At 44.0% G+C, this 18,673-nt stretch overlaps 1 protein-coding gene across 2 annotated transcripts in view; it reads right to left on the bottom strand.

Moving 5' to 3' along the window:
* The window catches only part of CERS6 (ceramide synthase 6), a 113,369-nt gene extending 107,136 nt beyond the window's left edge, over positions 1-6,233 (bottom strand). For both annotated transcript variants that reach the window (XM_086751436.1, XM_086751437.1), the window contains exon 1: positions 5,951-6,233. In XM_086751436.1, coding sequence (XP_086607562.1) covers positions 5,951-6,120 — 170 coding nt within the window. In that variant the 5' untranslated portion in view covers positions 6,121-6,233. The remainder of the gene's footprint in view (positions 1-5,950) is intronic.
* Between the last annotated feature and the right edge of the window lie 12,440 nt (positions 6,234-18,673).

Here is an 18,673-nt window from a genome sequence, read left to right as displayed (position 1 = left end):
ATGGGACCTATAAGATCATCTAGTCCAACCGTCTTCCCACTACCATTGCTGCCACAGCTACTAAACCATATCCTGTAGCTTCTCATCAAGCCGCCTCTTGAACACTGCCAGGGACGGAGACTCCACCACCTCCCTGGGCAGGCCGTTCCAGTGCCTTACCACTCTTTGAGAGAAAAAGTTTTTCCTCAAGTCCAATCTAAACCTCCTCTGGTACAACTTGTGGCCATTTCCTCGGGTCCTGCTTGTTGCCTGGAAGAAGAGGCCAAACCCCTGTTCATCACAACCTGCCTTCAGGAAGCTATAGAGTGCAATGAGGTCTCCCCTGAGCCTCCTCTTCTCCAGACTAAACAATCCCAACTCTCTCAGCCGCTCCTCATAAGACTTGTGCTCCAGACCCCTCACCAGCTTTGTTGCCCTTCTCTGGACACGTTCCAGGGCTTCAATGTCTTTCTTGTAGTGAGGGGCCCAAAACTGAACACAATACTCAAGGTGCGGCCTCACCAGTGCCGAATACAGGGGGACGATTACCTCCCTGCTCCTGCTGGCCACACTATTTCTAATGCAGGCCAGGATGCCGTTGGCCCTCTTGGCCACCTGGGCACACTGTCGGCTCATGTTCAGCTGAGCATCAACCAACACCCCCAGGTCCCTTTCCTCTTCACAGTCCTCCAGCCACTCAGCTCCGAGCCTATAGCGCTGCATGGGGTTATTGTGGCCAAAGTGCAGGACCCGACACTTGGCCTTGTTGAACCTCATGCCATTCAGCTCAGCCCAGTGATCCAGCCTATCCAGATCCCTCTGAAGGGCCTCCCTACCCTCAGGCAGATCAACACCACCACCCAACTTGGTGTCATCTGCAAACTTACTGAGGGTACACTCAATCCCCTCGTCTAGGTCATCAATAAAGATATTGAACAAGATGGGCCCAAGTACCGACCCCTGGGGGACACCACTTGTAACAGGCTGGTAACAGGCTGGTAACAGGCTGGTAACCTCCTGTAACAGGAGGTTTTGGGCTGCTGGAAATGCAGCAAGTTTGTACACTCTTTTCCAAGACAGTGTACAAACTGTCCAGCCTCCTTGTTGCTGTAAGCAAGCACCAATACTAGATATCTTATGGATTACAAAAATCAAATTTGTATGCATACACCACATACCAGAAACACTTGAAAGGCTTGAATGTATTGTTACCTGAATGAATTTTTACAGTTAGCAATTAAAAAAACAATATATATATATACACATGCACACACAGAGTCATTGTATTATGTCACCCAAATCCACCAGGAATTTTACTGTGTCATACTTAAATGAGAATCAGCTGAGGTTACATTTGATGCTGAATTATCATTATAAAAGCAAAATGCCACACAAAAGCCATGAATTTCCATACGCTCAATGTCTAGAGTATCTTGATCTGACTGATAGTAAATGATGAGGCTGCCTGAGTTTCAATCAGTGCAGCTGGAGGACTGTTGCTATATATAATCAAGCTATGCCTGACTATATGAGCCATTCCATCAACTGAGGCATATCAGCTTCACCTTTGAGAACTGTCCTCCGCCTCATCAAGGCCAGAGGACAATAAAGGCATTATAAGCTTAGTTTGCCAATTTATGGAGTGATCTCATTAGATCTGAGCCCAAACTGCTGCTTACAAGGTGAGGGAAATAAAGTATACTGCAACTACAATGCAAAGATGAGATGAGAAAGTTTAGTAGATGAGCCAAGTGTCAAGAAAGCAGTAATATCGGTACTTGACTCAGAAGATTGCTAGACTACATCGGAAATCTGTTTAGCTAGCACTTCTTTGAAGGATTCAGCCAATTTCTCCCTTGAGAGAAGTCTCTAAAGCAAGGATGTGTTATCCTCTTGTTTCGTGTCCAACAACTACCCTGACTTCTGAGCAAACTTTATTTTCATATAACCATGTGCCCCTCACAGAGAACATGCTTGGGAGGATAGGAAAGGATGCTGCATGGGAGCAGTGAGGTCTAACGCAGAGAGAGAAGAGCTACATGCTCCTGTAAAAGAAAGAAGAAAAAAATGTATTTGCCCAGAACAGCAGATGTTTCTTTACCTTTTTAAGGTAAACAACTGTGAGATCAGTTTCAATCCAGCTTTAAGCTGTACTGCCCGCACTAGAACTGAAAAGGATCTGGGGAAACAGAGACCAATGTTACTGAGCACTTACATTATCTCCCTGTACCTGAAGGTACTGTATAGTACAGGAGGGGATCCCTAATTGCATACATGCCTTTAAAAACATTGTGAGACATGCAAAATGGATGGGTACTGTGAAGAAATATGTCCCACATTACCACGGCATTGCTAAACTCCTGCCATCTTCCAAATTATTAGGTAACGCTATCTTTGCGCTTAGTTGTTACAGTTTTCTAAAATGTACTATGTGTTTAAAGAAAGAGATGAATTAGAAGCAAGGGAAGAGAGAAAAGGCTGTTAAGGTATTTTAGCACCTCATCCATAACTATGACGGCCTTAGCAGATAGATCCACTACATCTCATGGTTATGAGATGATACCACAGAGCAAAGCTTATTTCAAGAGCACTCATCATCATCAGACCCAATTGCTGAAGCGATTCAGCAAACACTTAATGTTCTGATCTACTTTTTCCTTTCACCTGAGTGCTGGTCAGGGATGGCAGGACAAGGAAATCAACAAGAAGTAGTTTACTTGACAGGAGAAAAAAGAAAAAAGGAAAAAAAATTCTGAAGTATCGAGATTCTTTTCTGGACTTGGTTAGTTGATTCACCAAACCAGTAACAAAAAAAAGATCCCGGTAGGATTAACTCTGTTAACAATAGGTGAATATGTATAGAACAAAATTTCCAAGTTCTGTCATTAGAATTGCACCCGCAAATATGTACACACAAATATATATCTACATAGAACATAAACATACATATAAATGAAGTCAACTTCTAACCCTTAACACGACAAGTTTTAAAGCCCAGACATGTCACTAACTTTGTAAGCAAAGACACGTAAAGTCCAAATCACAGCTCCCCCTGAAACATATTTCTTGTTACTGTGAAGATCCATTAAGTTAGTCACCCTTCATAGCAAGGGAAGTAAAACTGTACTGCTCCAGCAGCCTAGCAGTCAGCTGCTGTGAAGGAGTCTGAAAGTAACAGATATAAAATACCTAATTAGATTCTTAACACCTTGTGGCTGCTTCCCTGCCAGTATAAAGAATTACAAGAGCATCTGTACTAGGTATCTTACAAAACAAAACAGAAAATACACTAATGTTACAAATACAGCAGTACAACCATGGATTTAAAGTAGATCCGGGAGCCAGGGAGGGGAGGGGGTGTTAATATATTACAGCATCTATTTTTTTTTTTTTCTTTAGTTGCTACCATTGCAAAAACAGGGAACTGTTACTCATCTGCAAAGATGAAGCATGTACACCAGTCATCCAAAACTTGAGTTTTGAAAGGAAAAAAAATGTAGCTGTTTTAATACGTAGAAGAATTTTTTAAAATACCAATTTAACAGATATTCCTCTCTTTTCTTTTCCAGATCTTGTATAGCTTTATCAATTGAAATACTTACAAGCCTTTAATTAATGATGTACATGAGGCATTTCTGTGGCTCTGAACAAAGCACAGAAGTCTGACAAAATAAATTACTGATGAACAATAATAAGGCTTGATCTTTCCCCCATTCAAGTCAAAGGCAATCACCCTGCTTTGATCAGTGGAAGCAGATTCAGTCAACTTTTGTTCAGCCTGCTTTAATAAAATGCTCTACATGAAAAAAAATCACAATTGCACCATGCCATGTGGATTAATCCCACACAAAATGACCTGATCCTACTATCACAGTGGAGTTTTGCAAATGATTTGAAATTAAAAAGGAAAAAAATACACACTTAAGTAATTGTTAAGAAAACCTCTTTGGAGGTCTCTCACCTACTATCAGGCTAGCAGAATACATTTTCAGATCTAAATGTCAAAATTAGCCTAATGAATATAAGATAGTTTTGAAAATGTACTGATTTTCTCATCTGTATAACTAAGTTAAAAATATAATGTATTGCAAAATTTAAAATTACTGTAATTGAATGAAGAAAAATAACCAGAGGAATATAGACTACTAAATAATCAGAGTAGCTTCTATAACGTTAACAAGAGCCACATCAGAAGTATCAGAAACAACGTGATTCTAAATTTAGGCTGAAACTGTCTCCCTGACTAACCATTCCTCCATCTCAACACAGCCCTACTGTGACACGTACTGCAGTTCAGATGGCAAGAGATGCAACATCATGCACCCACTTTCAGCACTCGGAAGTACTGCCAAGAAAAAAAAAGAATCACTAATGATTTGACATGATCTAAATAATACTTGCCACTCAGATTGTAAGTATATCGCAGTATTTAACTCGGGATAAGTGTTTAAATCAACTTGTGATAACCTCAGACATTCAGGCAGACCACAAGTTTTGTTGTCTTTTTCAGTAAAGCTGTAAAGCAACACAGAAGTTAACAAAAGCCCACAGCAGCTTAATTTTTCAAAACAAATACAGTCCCGTCAACTGAGTCATGAAAACAGACAAGTTTTTCCACAAATCAACAGCCCAGGTGTCATATTCTAACCAGGGCGAGGGAATGCTTAGGAGACGTGGAGCACTACCTGGCAGATCAGCTATTTTACCATTTTTAAAGCATCTGTAAGGCCTTTCTCTACCACGTAGTAACTGCTGGTCTTCCTTTATCTTCCTTGACTACCCTAATAGCACGGCCTAGGAAGATAGCACGGAAGACACAAAACACGTAGGTGTTGGCATAGGGAATGGCTCTTTTGTTCTCTGCAGATGGAGGGAACACCACCTTCGTCAAGCAGCACAGAAGCGTGCGCCAGCGAGCAACCCACTTGCTTCAGCTGCCTGCCCCTGACGAGAAACACTCGCAAAAAATAAAGTCACTGTTGACCAATCACTGGTTTGACATCTTGTGTTTAAACATACAGATATACGTAATTCTACGTTTGTGAAATGTGTATTTTGAATTAAGCAATCTCAAAGAACGGTGAGTTTGGCCCAGTGAAGAACAGCGCCTGGAACGTCTCTTCACCGAGATCCCACATCCTGACAGCACCCGCCGTGTTTCCGATACAGGGCACGGACCGTTCACCCCGCTACCGCGCAAACCGCCCGAGCACAACTCTGTTCAGCCGCGCCTCACCCTCAGCCTGGTGCTCGCCACTAAAGCCCCCGCTCCCGCCTGACGCCCGGCTGTCACCGCCGCCGCCGGCCCTCGGCCGCGCAGGGCCAGCGCCTGACGCTGACGGCGGGAGTCCGGCCCCGCGGCCGCGCAGGGAGAGGGCAGTGCGGACTGCGCCGCCGCTTGCTCTCCAGAGAGCGACCCCGCGGCGGGAGCCTTGCGGCGGGACCACGGGCAAACTCTCCCGCCGGGACAGTTTCCCGCCCCGCCCCGGCCCCACAGCGCTTCTTGCGGGACTTCCCTAATCGGGGCGGCCAGCATCCCGCCGCAACCCGCGGGTAGCGGCCGGCAGGCGGGCAGGCCTTGGCTCGCAGCGGTGCCGGAGGAGCCCTTCTCCCCGCAACCGCCAGCGCCGGGCCGGGGCGCCGCGACCACCGCAGGTGGAGGGATGGCTGCGCCCATTCCCGGGGAGACCTCGCCTCCTAGCGCCCGCGCCGGGCCGCGCTGCGGGCGGCGGGAGAGGAGCGCCGGCCGCCTCCCGAACCCCTCCGCCCTCCTGCATCGGGCCCGCTACGTGACCGACCGCGGGGGGTGGGCACACGTAAGAGCCCGGCAAGACCGGGAGAGAAGCGGCGGCGGCGGGACGACGCCGGGCAGCCACGGTTCCCCGGCTGCCCCTCGGCGAGCGGCCGCCGCCAGTCGCGCGGCCCGCCCAGCCCCGCCGAGCCCGGGGTGGCGCGACCGGCTCAGCGTTACCTTTCGAAGAGCAACCGGATCATGAAGATGCAGAAGGCCAGGGGGAAGGCGAGGTAGAGGTCCTCTGCCTGCGGGAAGGCGGCTTCCTCCGTGCTCTGCAGGTCCGCCCAGGTGACGTTGTGCGGCAGCCAGAACCGCTCGTTCCAGAACCAGGCGAGGATCCCTGCCATCTTTGCTTTGTCTGCCGCGGCGACCCCGCTCCGCTCCGCTGCGCCCGCCGGCCTCCCTCGCGAGGCGTGTGCGAGCGGCTGCCAGGGGAGGAGGAGGAGGATGGAGGCGTGTGTGAGCCCCGCAGCCGCGGGCGATGCTGCCGAGCGGCGCGGCGCGCTGTGCCGGCTCCCCGCCCCGGCCGCCCGGCGGGGGCAGCGGCCGCCCCGCCTGTCACACGGCCGCGCCGGCCCCCATTGGCTCCCGCCCGCGCACCGCTGCCCGGCTGCCCCGGGGCCCGCCGCGCTCCCGGGGCTGGCAGGAGCAGCTGTCGGTAGCCTCTCTTCCCTTTCCAAAAAAAACCCCACAGCACCCTGAACCCGAAATGACGCGGCCCGAGCGAGCGGGGACCCCGTGCGGGGGGCACTCACCGCGGCCGAGGCTACCGGCAGCGGCGCGCTGCACCCGGCTGGGACGCAGCCTCTGCTCCAGCGCCGGTTTCGAGCCTCGTCACCCGGCCTGGCCCCGCGGCCCTGCCCGCCTCCCGCCGCGCGGTACCGCCGGGCTGCCGGCGAGCGGGGAAGGCCGCCGCCTGCTTTAAATAGGCAGGTGGCAGCGGCAGAAAGCCCTCCTTTCCGAACCCTGCACGGCCGTGCAGACCGGTACCGGCTGCCTCGGCCTGGTCCCTGCACGAGTAACCCAACCCCTGCCAGCGGCGCTGCTCCCTGCCCTCTCCTGAGCGTTTAAACCGGGAGCGGGACTGTCCTGGGTGAAAGGACCCTCTGAAACATTTAACGACTTGACCCTGTATGCATGTACAGCAAACAGGCGTGAGTGAGTCATGGAAAAGTGCCTGAAAGCACACCACTCATCAGCTACACGACTAAGGTTAGCACTGTGGCTTTGCAGTCCCAGCTAAAGAAAACCTTCTTGTCTTTACGTAGGTTTTTACTTTTGGTTCCTCATCTCACTGCGCAGTCCCGCTAGAGACAAGCTACAAGGGGAAAACTATAATTGTCTCCACTAGACCTTACAGCAACGGTGACTAACAGGCTTTAATGCAGCCATAGCCGCTGGACTATACACATAGTGGTCTAGGTGTATTTTACTAGGTGAAATTACTTCAAGTAATACCGTACCTGTAATGTCATTATTTTGTCTGCCCTGCCTTACTTTATTTTAGATGGCTTCAGTTTTCTCCCCTGTATCATCGCACTCTCCAGCTGGCAACTGAATACTCAGAGACACTGACTCCTGCACGTGGCATACCGCAGAGTTTTAGCATCCTGCCTTTAGGTTTTCTGGTAGCTTGCTCTTTTCCCCTTGCTGACTCTACTTGCCTTTCCTGAAAAACTAATTGCACAGCTCTTCATGTCTGTGCTGACATTTCTGTGCTGAAAAAAAATAAGTTAAACACATGACCCTGATGCTGAGAAAAACGCTATACTGATTTAAACAAAACAAACCATTTCTGTATATGAAGAGAATTTCCATCTAGGACATTTTGGGGAAGTTCCAAGGAATGCTTTGGCAGGATGGCTAAGGAGCCATGCAGGTGAACCTGCCACTGGATGTTTCTGTTTTATTGCTTAGCCAACATTATAAATGTCCATAAATATTCCAATGCCGTTCTTGTGGTTGCTTCTTGGGGAGAGAGAAAAGAGCTGAAAAGTGTGAGCTCTAGGACCACTGCCAGATCTACCTGCCCCCACCTCTTCCTTCACTGCAGTTAGCATGGTGCTCACTACCAGTGCCCATCTGAGCCCTCAGCTCCCAACTGGTTCCAGTCCTATGGAATAATTGCCTCAGGATCTTAATATAAGTCTCTGACATGAGCTCTCTGTCAAAATCTAGGGCTTTGCTGTGACTTCAGTTCAGAAGGAAAACTGACAATAGCAGTTGCACGCCTCTAATGCGGCCTTCTTCACTTAAAAATGATTTTCCAAGCAGAAAAAAAAAAAAAACTTAACAAAACATGTCTTTGCTCAAATCAACAAGATCTCTTTTAGCCAGTGCCAAAAACATAACTGGCTAATATCGCCCTTCCTCCTTCCAGCCTCTCTGCCTGGTTGTCATGGCTGGATTTCACCCTTCTTCCAACTGACCTAGAACCCCCCTAAAACTTCCCCTGGGAGCTCATCTTCCAGCCCAGTCTCACAAATACCTGAGCTGGCTCCTGCACATGTACAGATGCCTCTCTTCAGTTACAGTACCCAAATCAGTCAGATCACTCAACTTTCTGAATGGACTTGCAGAAGCCAGTCTTAAATGGAGATACAAGTGTGTGTCCTCAGAATGACCTCAGAAGCATAGATTTTTAAATCTATTGATGAAAAGCTCTTTAGATATCCTTTTAATAGCTGACAATATGCAGATAACCATTTACTTCATTAATGATAATTGTGCTTAAGGCAAATTTAATTTTAATCAGAAAATTGCTATCATTATTCTGCACCTGAAGGTGATCTGGTTTTTTTGCAGCATATTTCAATATTCCAATTCATTTAGAAATATATTCAATATTAATGTCTATTTCCAATACCATGAAGGAGTTCTTCCCCAACCAGTACTGAGGCTCGCAGGCACTGGTGCCCGGTGTTGTTTATGTACAGATACAGGAAAGGAACAGATCTTTGCAAAGTGGACCTAGCAACAGTAATAATCTGATGATGCATAAGAGGTTAATTCCTGCTCGATAATTAGCGTAACTGACTTTTGTGTCAGACTAAAATTATGTTAGGATGACAAATCTCTAAGCATGTCTGAAAATGAATGACATTTTTTAAACATTTGGGAGGATGACCAATTAAAAGCTTTTAATTGAATTCAAATTGTAGCAGCAATTACGTAGAAGTAGCCAAGACAGGACTATGGAATGAGGATGACTAAATCTTGTGCTTTGGAGGGAGATATTACCAGGATTTGTTCTTCTGCCCCCTAAAACTGTTATATCACAAAAGGGAGCCCAACAGAACTTCAAAAAATGTGATTTCATATGTGGTCTCATATCCTGAAGCAATTCATTCCAAGATAGGCTAGAACTTGGCCAAAAAAAAAAAAAAACAAAAACAAACCAAAACAAACAAAAAAAATCCAGTTAAGTGCTGAAAGTGAGTCTGTTTCCTCAAAAGCTGAAAGCCCAGCCTGGGCACTTTTTGTAATATACAAGAGTTGGTACTAACTAAACAAAAACATATACACAAATTCTCCCAAAGTTACGGAACTTCTGTTTCTACTCCAAAAAGAGAAAATGGACAGACTGCACATTGCTAGTTCAAGACTTGGAGCAGCCAGAAGAGTGGCCACTCTGAAATGAAGGACTTCATCGTTTGTTTGTTTAGCATCAAGAAGCCAGGTTAGATCTCAAGCACCAAAGAAAAAGTTCCTTAGCTTTAGGAATAAAATTATTGTTCTTAGTCTCATGAAGTTCCTCCTTCTGGCTTAGAACAAGTGTATTAAATGCATTGTGACACAGCAGATGACTTCCTTTGCCCACCAGCCTCACTTCTCCCCATGGCTTTGAACTTCCAGTAGCCTCTTCACATCACATCAGGAGATTGCTAGTACTTACTTCCTCACAGATCAGAATAAACCATGTGACATTTTCCAATTGAGATATGTTTTGATATATGAGAATTCAGAAAATTTTCTGGAAAATTTAATTTGTTCTCTATCAATATTAAACTGCTTAAAATAGGCAGTGGTTTATGTTGTCTTAGGCTTCCATACAGGTATAAAAACACACACACAAACAAAGATTAAAAATAAAAATGATCAGTATTTAGACATTAAGATAAGAGAGTTGCTTTAAGTAATGGGACACATAAAATATCAGTTGATCAGGACAATGTTCCAACAGGTACTGCAAAAATTGGGTAGAAAAGCAGCATGCTGTTTAAAGTCGGCTATTTAGCACAAAAATGCCATTTTAAGTTTTCAAGCACTACATGCATGCTGCAAATATGGCACAAATTACAAGTTCATAACAAAACCTTGGAGGTTTCCTTGAAGGATATCGACATCTTTCCTACTGGGGGGATGTGTGAAAAGCAGCCTTACTAGTTTACAGTGGGTAACAGCCTGCTATTTTTATTTACCTGTCATGGTTTATTTATGCATCTGCAGTCAACAGGAGTGTGTATCGCATCTCTTAACCGCTTTGAGTGAGTTTGGTCAGGTGTATTTTTTAGCAGGAATGTGTCTGTGCCACACTGCTGGCCGCCTGGAGGAGTTTTGCCACCCAACCAGGAAAAGCTGCAGCAGAACCTCATGATTTTAAAGGACTTTTAAAGAATTGAAAGCATCCAGCCAAAATTTTTATCTCATTTAGTCTGCTGTAATTCTGGAGTAGAGCCAGGCTTGCAAGCCAGGAACTGCGATCAGACTCTGGGCCAGTCTGTTTAATGGACCGGATGGTACAGGTGCCAATGATGCGATCCACTGAGATTGACTTTTTGTTATCCAAATCTGAACTGGGTTGTTCCTGAGCAGAAGAGATGGCTATGGCTGAGCCGTATAAAAGCAGCGGTGCCAGTCACATTTCTGTAGGTCTGTATCATTATGCCTAGTAGAAGGGCCAAGAACTGCCCATGTGTTGCACGACTGCTCTGCGCTCTCCATGGAGGACCATGGGGGAAGTGGCAGTGCGAGGTGTCGTTCTTCTAATCGTCTTCTACCTGTTGGTCCCAAGAGCTGTGGGAACTTCCAGTTTCTTGTGCTGCTAGTTTTGCTAGCTTCTCTTATAATTTCACCCAAGAAGTAAAATCACATTAACAGAGCAGGAGTCTTCATTACAAAAGTTATGCTGGGCGAGTCAAATCAGTCCTGATTCTTGGGGATTGATGGGGTTGTATTAGTCTGAAGAGCCCAGTCTGGTTTCACCCAGTTACCAAACCATGTACTCTGAATTCAAATCACTAGCAGAGCTCTCTGCAATAGCGCTTAAAATACCCCAGTACAGTAGGTGTCCCCAGGTTATATCACTTCACAGCCTTCCAAATATTTTATCTTGGCAGACAAGCAAGTTTTGTCATTTGGGAAGACATGCGATGGTAATTAGTTTGACTATTGTGAAAAGATGTGTGGACAAGTAGCTCTATCAGAAACAGAGCTTTACAAGCCTTGGGAGGGTTTGTGCTTTGTGCTGGGCTCCAATTAAAGTCAAAACCTGAGGCAGAACTGCTCTGTGATGACTGGTCAGAGGGAGAGGAGGAAGCAGGGATCACCTGAGTCACTTTTATGTCGCCATGCTTCATTTGTCTCCATTGTTCACTTTGGTTTGGCTTCCTGCTCTAGATTTAAAGAAAGCGTGCCAAAGTGTACATCCTAATTATGATACACTCATAGTTCACTTGATTCCAGTGTTGCTTAACCACCTGAGCTTATGCTAAACTGAACCAGAGTCTATTCAAAGTAGAGTATGAGTAGTCACAATCTTCTGCAACAATTTTAACTACATTATCCTGAAAGAAAACTTCTAATGAGGTTTGCACAACTCTTAGCATAGACAGACAGCTGGAAAAAAAATGTTGGTTTTATCTCAAACTAGATACACTGCATTACACTTCAACTGGCATTTTAGAAATATCTGCTTCACGCCTATTCACGTGGCCAGGTCTGGGCTACAGAGTCACATTATTATTTACTTAGCAAAGGGACTTGTCAAACCTTCAAGCGGTCAGAACGTACCGTTCAGGGTATTGGCCAGAGCGAAGCTGTACAGATCTTGTCTCCCCAGCATCTGTGGAGGCTCTGGGGGGGGTGCAGACTTTCAGTAGCCAGGCCTTGTTTCCACGCTCAGTAAAATCTGGGCGCTGACCAACCACATCGTTGTGCCCGACTCAACAACGAACATGCAATCTGGAGTCTGTGCCAGCTTTATGTCAGCTGTGAGGGCACAGACAATACCTGACTCTCCATGCAGTAAGAGAGCTAATCTGGCATAAAGAGTCAGCTACTACAATGCTAACCCGTCACACTGTTTGCAGGGAATTTGCATTGCAGGCGTGAGCTTCCGCGAGATCAGTACCTCCCATCTCACGGCAGCAAGCTGTGCGCCAGTCCTGGCAGCCCGGGAGTTATTTACTGTCTTATCAAACAACCGTCGTAAGAACTTCAGAAATTACTGTCAGAACTAAACCCATTTATTTACCAGTAATCTTCAGACAGCTTCCAAGGTAATTATATTCTGCCCAAAAGAACATTCACTTGGACATCTCAGCTTTTTCTTCAAAGCTCTTTTAACATCACTCTCACAATGTCATCCGGTAACACTTGTGTTCACCCATGAGTGAAGCCAGTGCTATTCAGTATTTTGTTTAAAGACCCCACATAGATGTAAATTATTATTTGCCTAGGAACTAGAGGACAGGTAGCTTGCTGGCAATAGATTTTTATTTTCTTATTACATAGTTTTAAACATCTTCCATATAACTTTCACTGTACTGACTTCACAGCTGTGCAGGGAGAACTGAGCAGGATGCTTTTTTTCCCCCCATGGAAACAATACATTTGGGTTGATTGAAACTGTTGCTGAAGTCATGCTGAATTGATCAAATTAGCATTTTCATTTCCCCAATCAAAGATATTATTCTGACATTTTCAAACCAAAGCATCCATTTTTTAATTTTGTAATAACATTGAAAGAGTAAGGTTATTTCACTTTTAAAGTGAATTGGAAGTAAAATATAAATCAAAGGATTGGGTAAAATCAGACACAACATAATTGTATGATACGAGTATATCTTTAAAGCTTTAGATAGTCATTAAAGATTCCCTTAGCCACACTGACAGTGTCAAGGCTCTCAAGATTATAGGTGACGTATTATTGCACTTAGATCAGTCAAGTTGAAAAAATACCAGAAAACTGAACGGATAACTCAATGGGCCACACTCCCCGCTGGGGTAACTCCAGCACTGTGTATGCTCTACAGTGAGCATAACAGCTCACCGCGTCCTGTAAATGCAGTCATAACTCTGCTAAAGGAAGCTGACACCATCTTGTCTCCTCCCTCTGTTACAGAACATAGCTATGACAGGCACTGACACAGTAAATTAGTTAGGTATGGCTTTAACATTTTCTGACTTGCAAATATAATACTCTGTTTCTCTGTTTTCTCTGGAGTTGTGGAGAGGGAAAAACAGAGAACAACACTTCAAGCTTTCCAAGCTTTGTTTCCACCCCAGTGTGTCTTCTCTCTTTTGCAAGTTCATGCTGGATAACTAAGCAACAGAAAAATAAGAGAGTTTTCTTCACCTCAGTTATGAAAAAGGGGCTGCTTTTATTCCTCCCATGGAAACAAAAGGCACAAACATACTTTGTCTGCCAGATCATGTATATAGGTACTACATTATTATATAAAAGTTAAATACCTTGATTTAAATGCTTATTTCATCTTTGGACAGTGTCATCATTTCACCTTCCCCAGTAGGCTACGGAGGAGCAGAGATCCACTTGGAGCCCGTGAAGGACCCCGTACTGGGGGAGGTGGATGCCTGAAGGAGGCTGTGGCCCGTGGAGGGCCCGCTGGATCAGCTGCTCTGGATAGACTGCACCCCGTGGAAGAGATGACCCACGCCAGAGCAGTTCCGCGAAGGACTGTGGCCCGTGGGAGGGACCCCACAATGGAGCAGGGGAGGAATGTGAGGAGTTCTTCCCCCAACCATGAAGCAGCGGCGTAAAACAACGTATGATGAACTGACCACAACCCCCATTCCCTCTTCCCCCCTGTGCCGCTCGGGAGGGGAAGGTAGTAGAGATAATGTTAAGCTTGGGAAGAGGGAGGGGTGGATGGAGGTTATCTTGTTCTCTGTCTCATTATCCTGCTATTTGTAGTAATAAATGAATAGTTTTCCCCAAGTCGAGTCTGTTTTGCCCGTGACGGTAACTTTAAGGATCTCTCCCTGTCCTTATCTCAAACCTTGAGCCGTTTTTCTTATATTTTCTCTCCCTGTTTTCTCGGAAGGTGGGGGGAGTGAGAGAGAGACTGCGTAGTCTGGTCCGATCGGGGCTGAACTACGACAACTCTTATTCAAATTAGTGGCTACAGCCCATTTGTTTTCTCCAGAGCCTTTGTCCCCTTCTTGATGCCCAGAGCTGAGCCCTCACCCTGCTGAGTCGGCTGGTCAGCCCAGGCTGCTTTGTGTCCAGGCACAGTAACATAGACACAGCAGCAAAATCTATCCAGGGATTTATCGTTCCTTCAATTTATTCTCATCCACAATGCTTTTTGGGATAAGGAGTGGCTTATTTAGCAACCGTCTTTTTGATTTAAAAGTGTAAATATTTATAAATGTCATTCCAGGCATCTAGAAGAGGAGACGAGGGGGTTTGTTCACCCACACATCAGTCTTGCCTTATACAGAAACAGGAAGGCTGTCCAAATAATGCTGTGTAATTTTAGAGTATGAATGAGTACGTTGGTTTGTGCAGTAGACCAGGAAGCCTCCTCATCTGGAAGCAGAGAGGTAGAGAGATCCAAGTGAATTTGTTGGGAGCTCTTCTTGTAAAAGAGGGATTAACCTTAACCATCCCTCCTGAACCCACCGAACATGACAGGTGTGATTTGCAGAGCGTCAGAGCCAACCTCACTGTTCTTTTGTTTGCAGTAAGGGAGAGAATTTGCACAGAATTTAATGTAATCAGTATAATTAATGTTGGACACACCTGAAAAATCAGTGCAGTAGCTATTACCTCACTGTTTGATGTATAAACTGAATATTGAGGAACCATATGAGTACAGAAGGTCCTCAGCCAGAAGAGCTGGATTGCCAATTTGTTACTAGTCTATAAAAATTCACAGCAAATAAGCTGGTGTACCCATACTGATGCTGCATGACATCTTAATATTAATCATATATCTCCAAAGCCTCAAGGGAAAAATACCAAAATGCTGTTCAGGGGATATTTACCAGAAGAACGAGGCAAATTTAGAGAAGTTTATCAAGGATTTTACATTTCACAGGGCTCCAAATGAACCACTAAAATTGTTTTATGGCATCTTTACTAGGAATTAATTTATCAAAAACATATTTGCAATGCTGGCTTTTTATATGCTCTCAACACTAATTTATAAAAAATATAGAGAACACAAACCAACAGGAATGATTTTTCCTGGACCTCTGTTATTCGTAAGAAAGACTACAGTTTCTGAAGTAATACTTAGTCTTGAAAAGGTTGAATTGGCTCCATTGCTTGGTGATTATTTTTGGGGTTTTTTTCCCCATTGCATTTCACATCAAGAGAAAGAAAGAGATGCTGGGAATTTTGCCTTGAGTGCTTAACTTCTGTCTTGCGTAGGGGAGAACCCTGGTGTGAGCAATGCTCCTCCTGCTGTGGAAAGGAAGGCCAACTGTAAAGCGGCTGCATCACAGACAGACATCCTCATGGAATGTCATGGAAGACAGAAAAATTTGCATGTCAGCTTAGTGAACCCCACAAGAAGTACTTGCAAAGACATACAGCTCTAAGTTTATAATCTACATAGCATGATCTAATTATATAAGCATTCTACCAAACAGGATTAAAAGTGGTTATTAGAAAGATATTTTTAGCATAACTAATTGTATTCTATATGTATATGTAATTTTTTTTTTTTTTTAGAAAAGATTCCAAACCAAAGGCCTTTGTCTCTTTTGACCTAGAAGCTGGAGTTCCTAAAAGCATGAAATGTTGAGATAAAAAAAAAACCGCTAGGCATTAGTGGTTTGTGGTTTTATATCATTTGTTTACAATCTGTCTCTGAAATCAGTGGCAGTTTTGTCTCTGATTTCAAAGAAAAACTATCAGACTGATAGAAAAGACAGGTGGCCGAGCTTGTTGTTTTCCATCTGACTGTCATCAGGTTGTTGCTACTTTGCTTTAACTAGCGTGCATTTGAACTTCATACAAAATGGAAACAAAATGAAGGAGAAGGCTATTTTAACTGACTAGAGATACCATCAAAAGAATTTCTATAAAACTGAATATGTCAATGAATAATTTTCTGGAAACAGAATTTTGGCAGGGGGCATCTTTTTACCAGGCACAGAGCAGTTCATTTCCCAGTTAACAACAGTAGACACTGCTGAGGTTACTGGTCTTCATCATTCCAGAGCAACCAAATTCAGACACCAAACTAGATGCTGATCAGCACTGCTGCAAAACACTTTTTGTGCTAGCGCTGCCTCCTTACGCTCCAGCTTTTGTTACGGTGCTGAGGAAGCCTTTCCTTCTGCAGAGCAAAGGGAGACAGGCTATAATTTGGGAACTTTACAAACATAAATTGTACGTTGGAAACTACTTTTTGTTCACTAACCCACGTATTAAATACCAGAATAAATACAGCTGCAAAATTTCAGGAGCTTCCCTGGTGGGTGAAGTCTGTATGAAGACAGCTAAATTACATAGGAGAAGAACTCTGAACCAAGCAAATGAGGGTAGCTGAATATCAAATAACATTGGCAGGCTATTATTTTTTTTTCCCCAAAGTTTCAGTCAAAACAATGGCTTTTTCTTGGAAAGGCTACTCCATTGGCGGGGGGGAGTATCAATGTTAAATGTAATTTTTTAACTAACATGCTTATCACTGTCATTATTTGCTATTGTTTATCAATAAAAGAGGTTTTCATTTACTAAAACCCCAAGTAATTAAACCTCAGGAAGAAAATGCTGCTGCTAGAAATAAGAACTCATCACAGAAACAAACAAATTAAATAATGGAAACCACAATGCACTCATTTCTAACTATGCGTTTAGGATGTCAACAGAGGATGAAGATCCAGCTGGCTGGGGCCCAAAGTGCTGGTGGGGGGAGTAGGAAAGAAAGTTAAAGGGAGATAGTGTTGAGTAAGGAAAAGACTATCTTTTTTTATCCTCTTGCACCTTCCAGTGGATTTGATCACCAAGTACAACATATTTTTGTTCTGCCCTTAGGGGCAGATGGGGGATGGAGAGAAACACTGTGGCACTATTACAGCTGAACCCATATTGCTCGGATGAGGCCAGCATGCTCTGGTCTCGCCACAACAAGTTCAGGTTCTTCAGTCTTTTTCTTAGGAGCTCAGTTTCTGCTGCTTGTGAAATCTCACACCTGTTGGTCAGAGCAGGAGAGAAGCTACAGTCCTTACGAATGGGGACAGAGCTGGGATGGGTTATACCCTACTGCCTCAGTTATAGACCCCCACCCCCCAATTTGCCCATCTTTAAATAAATGCCACTTTTTTAAAGCATATTATGTCCCCTATGTTAAATTTTTCAATTCCTCTAGAGCACAGCTTTGGGGTGGGGAGGATGGGGATTGTTCTACCATTTCTATGAAAATGTTGTGTAGTTTCTAGTTTGAATTTCCACTGTAAGGCAAAAATAAACACTCCCTGGCATGTTATTTTGGGTCGTACATTGTGCCTTCTGCTACATGGGTGTTTAGACCCCGTTTGAAGTCAGTCAGCAGACGGAGTCACAATACAACAGCTATAATGCTCTGCTTATTGCAATATGTATGTAAGGTTTTCCTTGTGTCATAGTAGCATGTTCGATGTATTTATTTTACTACAATAATATTTTATAAGTCAGTCTGAAAGCAGAGGGTCCAAACAAGGTCTTAGGTTTAAATCTTCAACACACATCTTGTAGGGTTTTACGCTCTACAGTATATTGACTCAGGCTCTGTAAATACTCATAAACACTCACATTTTGTCAGCATTAGAAGTGGTCAACATCTATACACTTAAGTTTTAATGACTTTTAAAATTAAGTTTAGGAATACACTTTACTGCTTTCCTTTTGCTAATTTTAGTCTATTGTGCTGGACTGTGTTTTACCTGATCTATTATGCAATATAGAGTGAACTGAGGAGGAATTAAGAATCATGACACTGAGCGCTAAACACATCACAAGCATCTGCAGGGATGGGCTGAGCTAATAACAGTGTGGAGAGTCACCATGTGAGGGAGCACTTAGTGTCAATTTGTCAACTCCTTTTAACTGCAGTTGGCAGTAGCAATTTTTTTTTTTCTTCTACCAATCAATAACTGTAAGAAGACCCAATAGTCAATGCTTTGCAGGTGTTCTTTTGTAACAAGATAATATTAATTAGGTATTTAAATCTCTAATTGCTGTTTATTTCTTTGATTTTCTGCATCAACAATTTTTAATGCTTTCCTTTTGCAGAATTTTTACTGCTTTCAAAGCCATTTTTCTTTCTCACTTGACTGCCTCTCTTCTGTCCTTTCCTGTGTATGTGGTCATTTTTCCACTCACTTATTATTCAAACTCAATGTTCACTAAATTTAAGCTGTGAAAGCAGGTATATTTTTACTGCAGTATTATTTTAGAGGGTTAATGTGTTTGTTTATTAGTGCACTCACAGAATTATGATGTTCTGTTTGATTTCATGCTGATTTGATTAGAAATTCAGCCTAGAGACTGAGAGAAACCAAAAAAAGAGTATATAGGCAGAGGCTGTTTCAAATAGGAATTAGAAGGGTACTAAAAATCACTCTCCCACAAATATTGAAGATAGTCGGCATGTTTACCGCAACACTCTCAGCATGTTTAGCCATCTAGTAAAGCACACCGTGGAGCAAGGCAAATACAAG

This window comes from Chlamydotis macqueenii, chromosome 6 (genome assembly GCF_036417535.1).
Source record: "Chlamydotis macqueenii isolate bChlMac1 chromosome 6, bChlMac1.mat, whole genome shotgun sequence".
NCBI classification, from domain to species: Eukaryota; Metazoa; Chordata; class Aves; order Otidiformes; family Otididae; genus Chlamydotis; species Chlamydotis macqueenii.
Note: the sequence above shows the minus strand (reverse complement) of the source record. Positions and strands in the feature narration are given on the sequence as shown.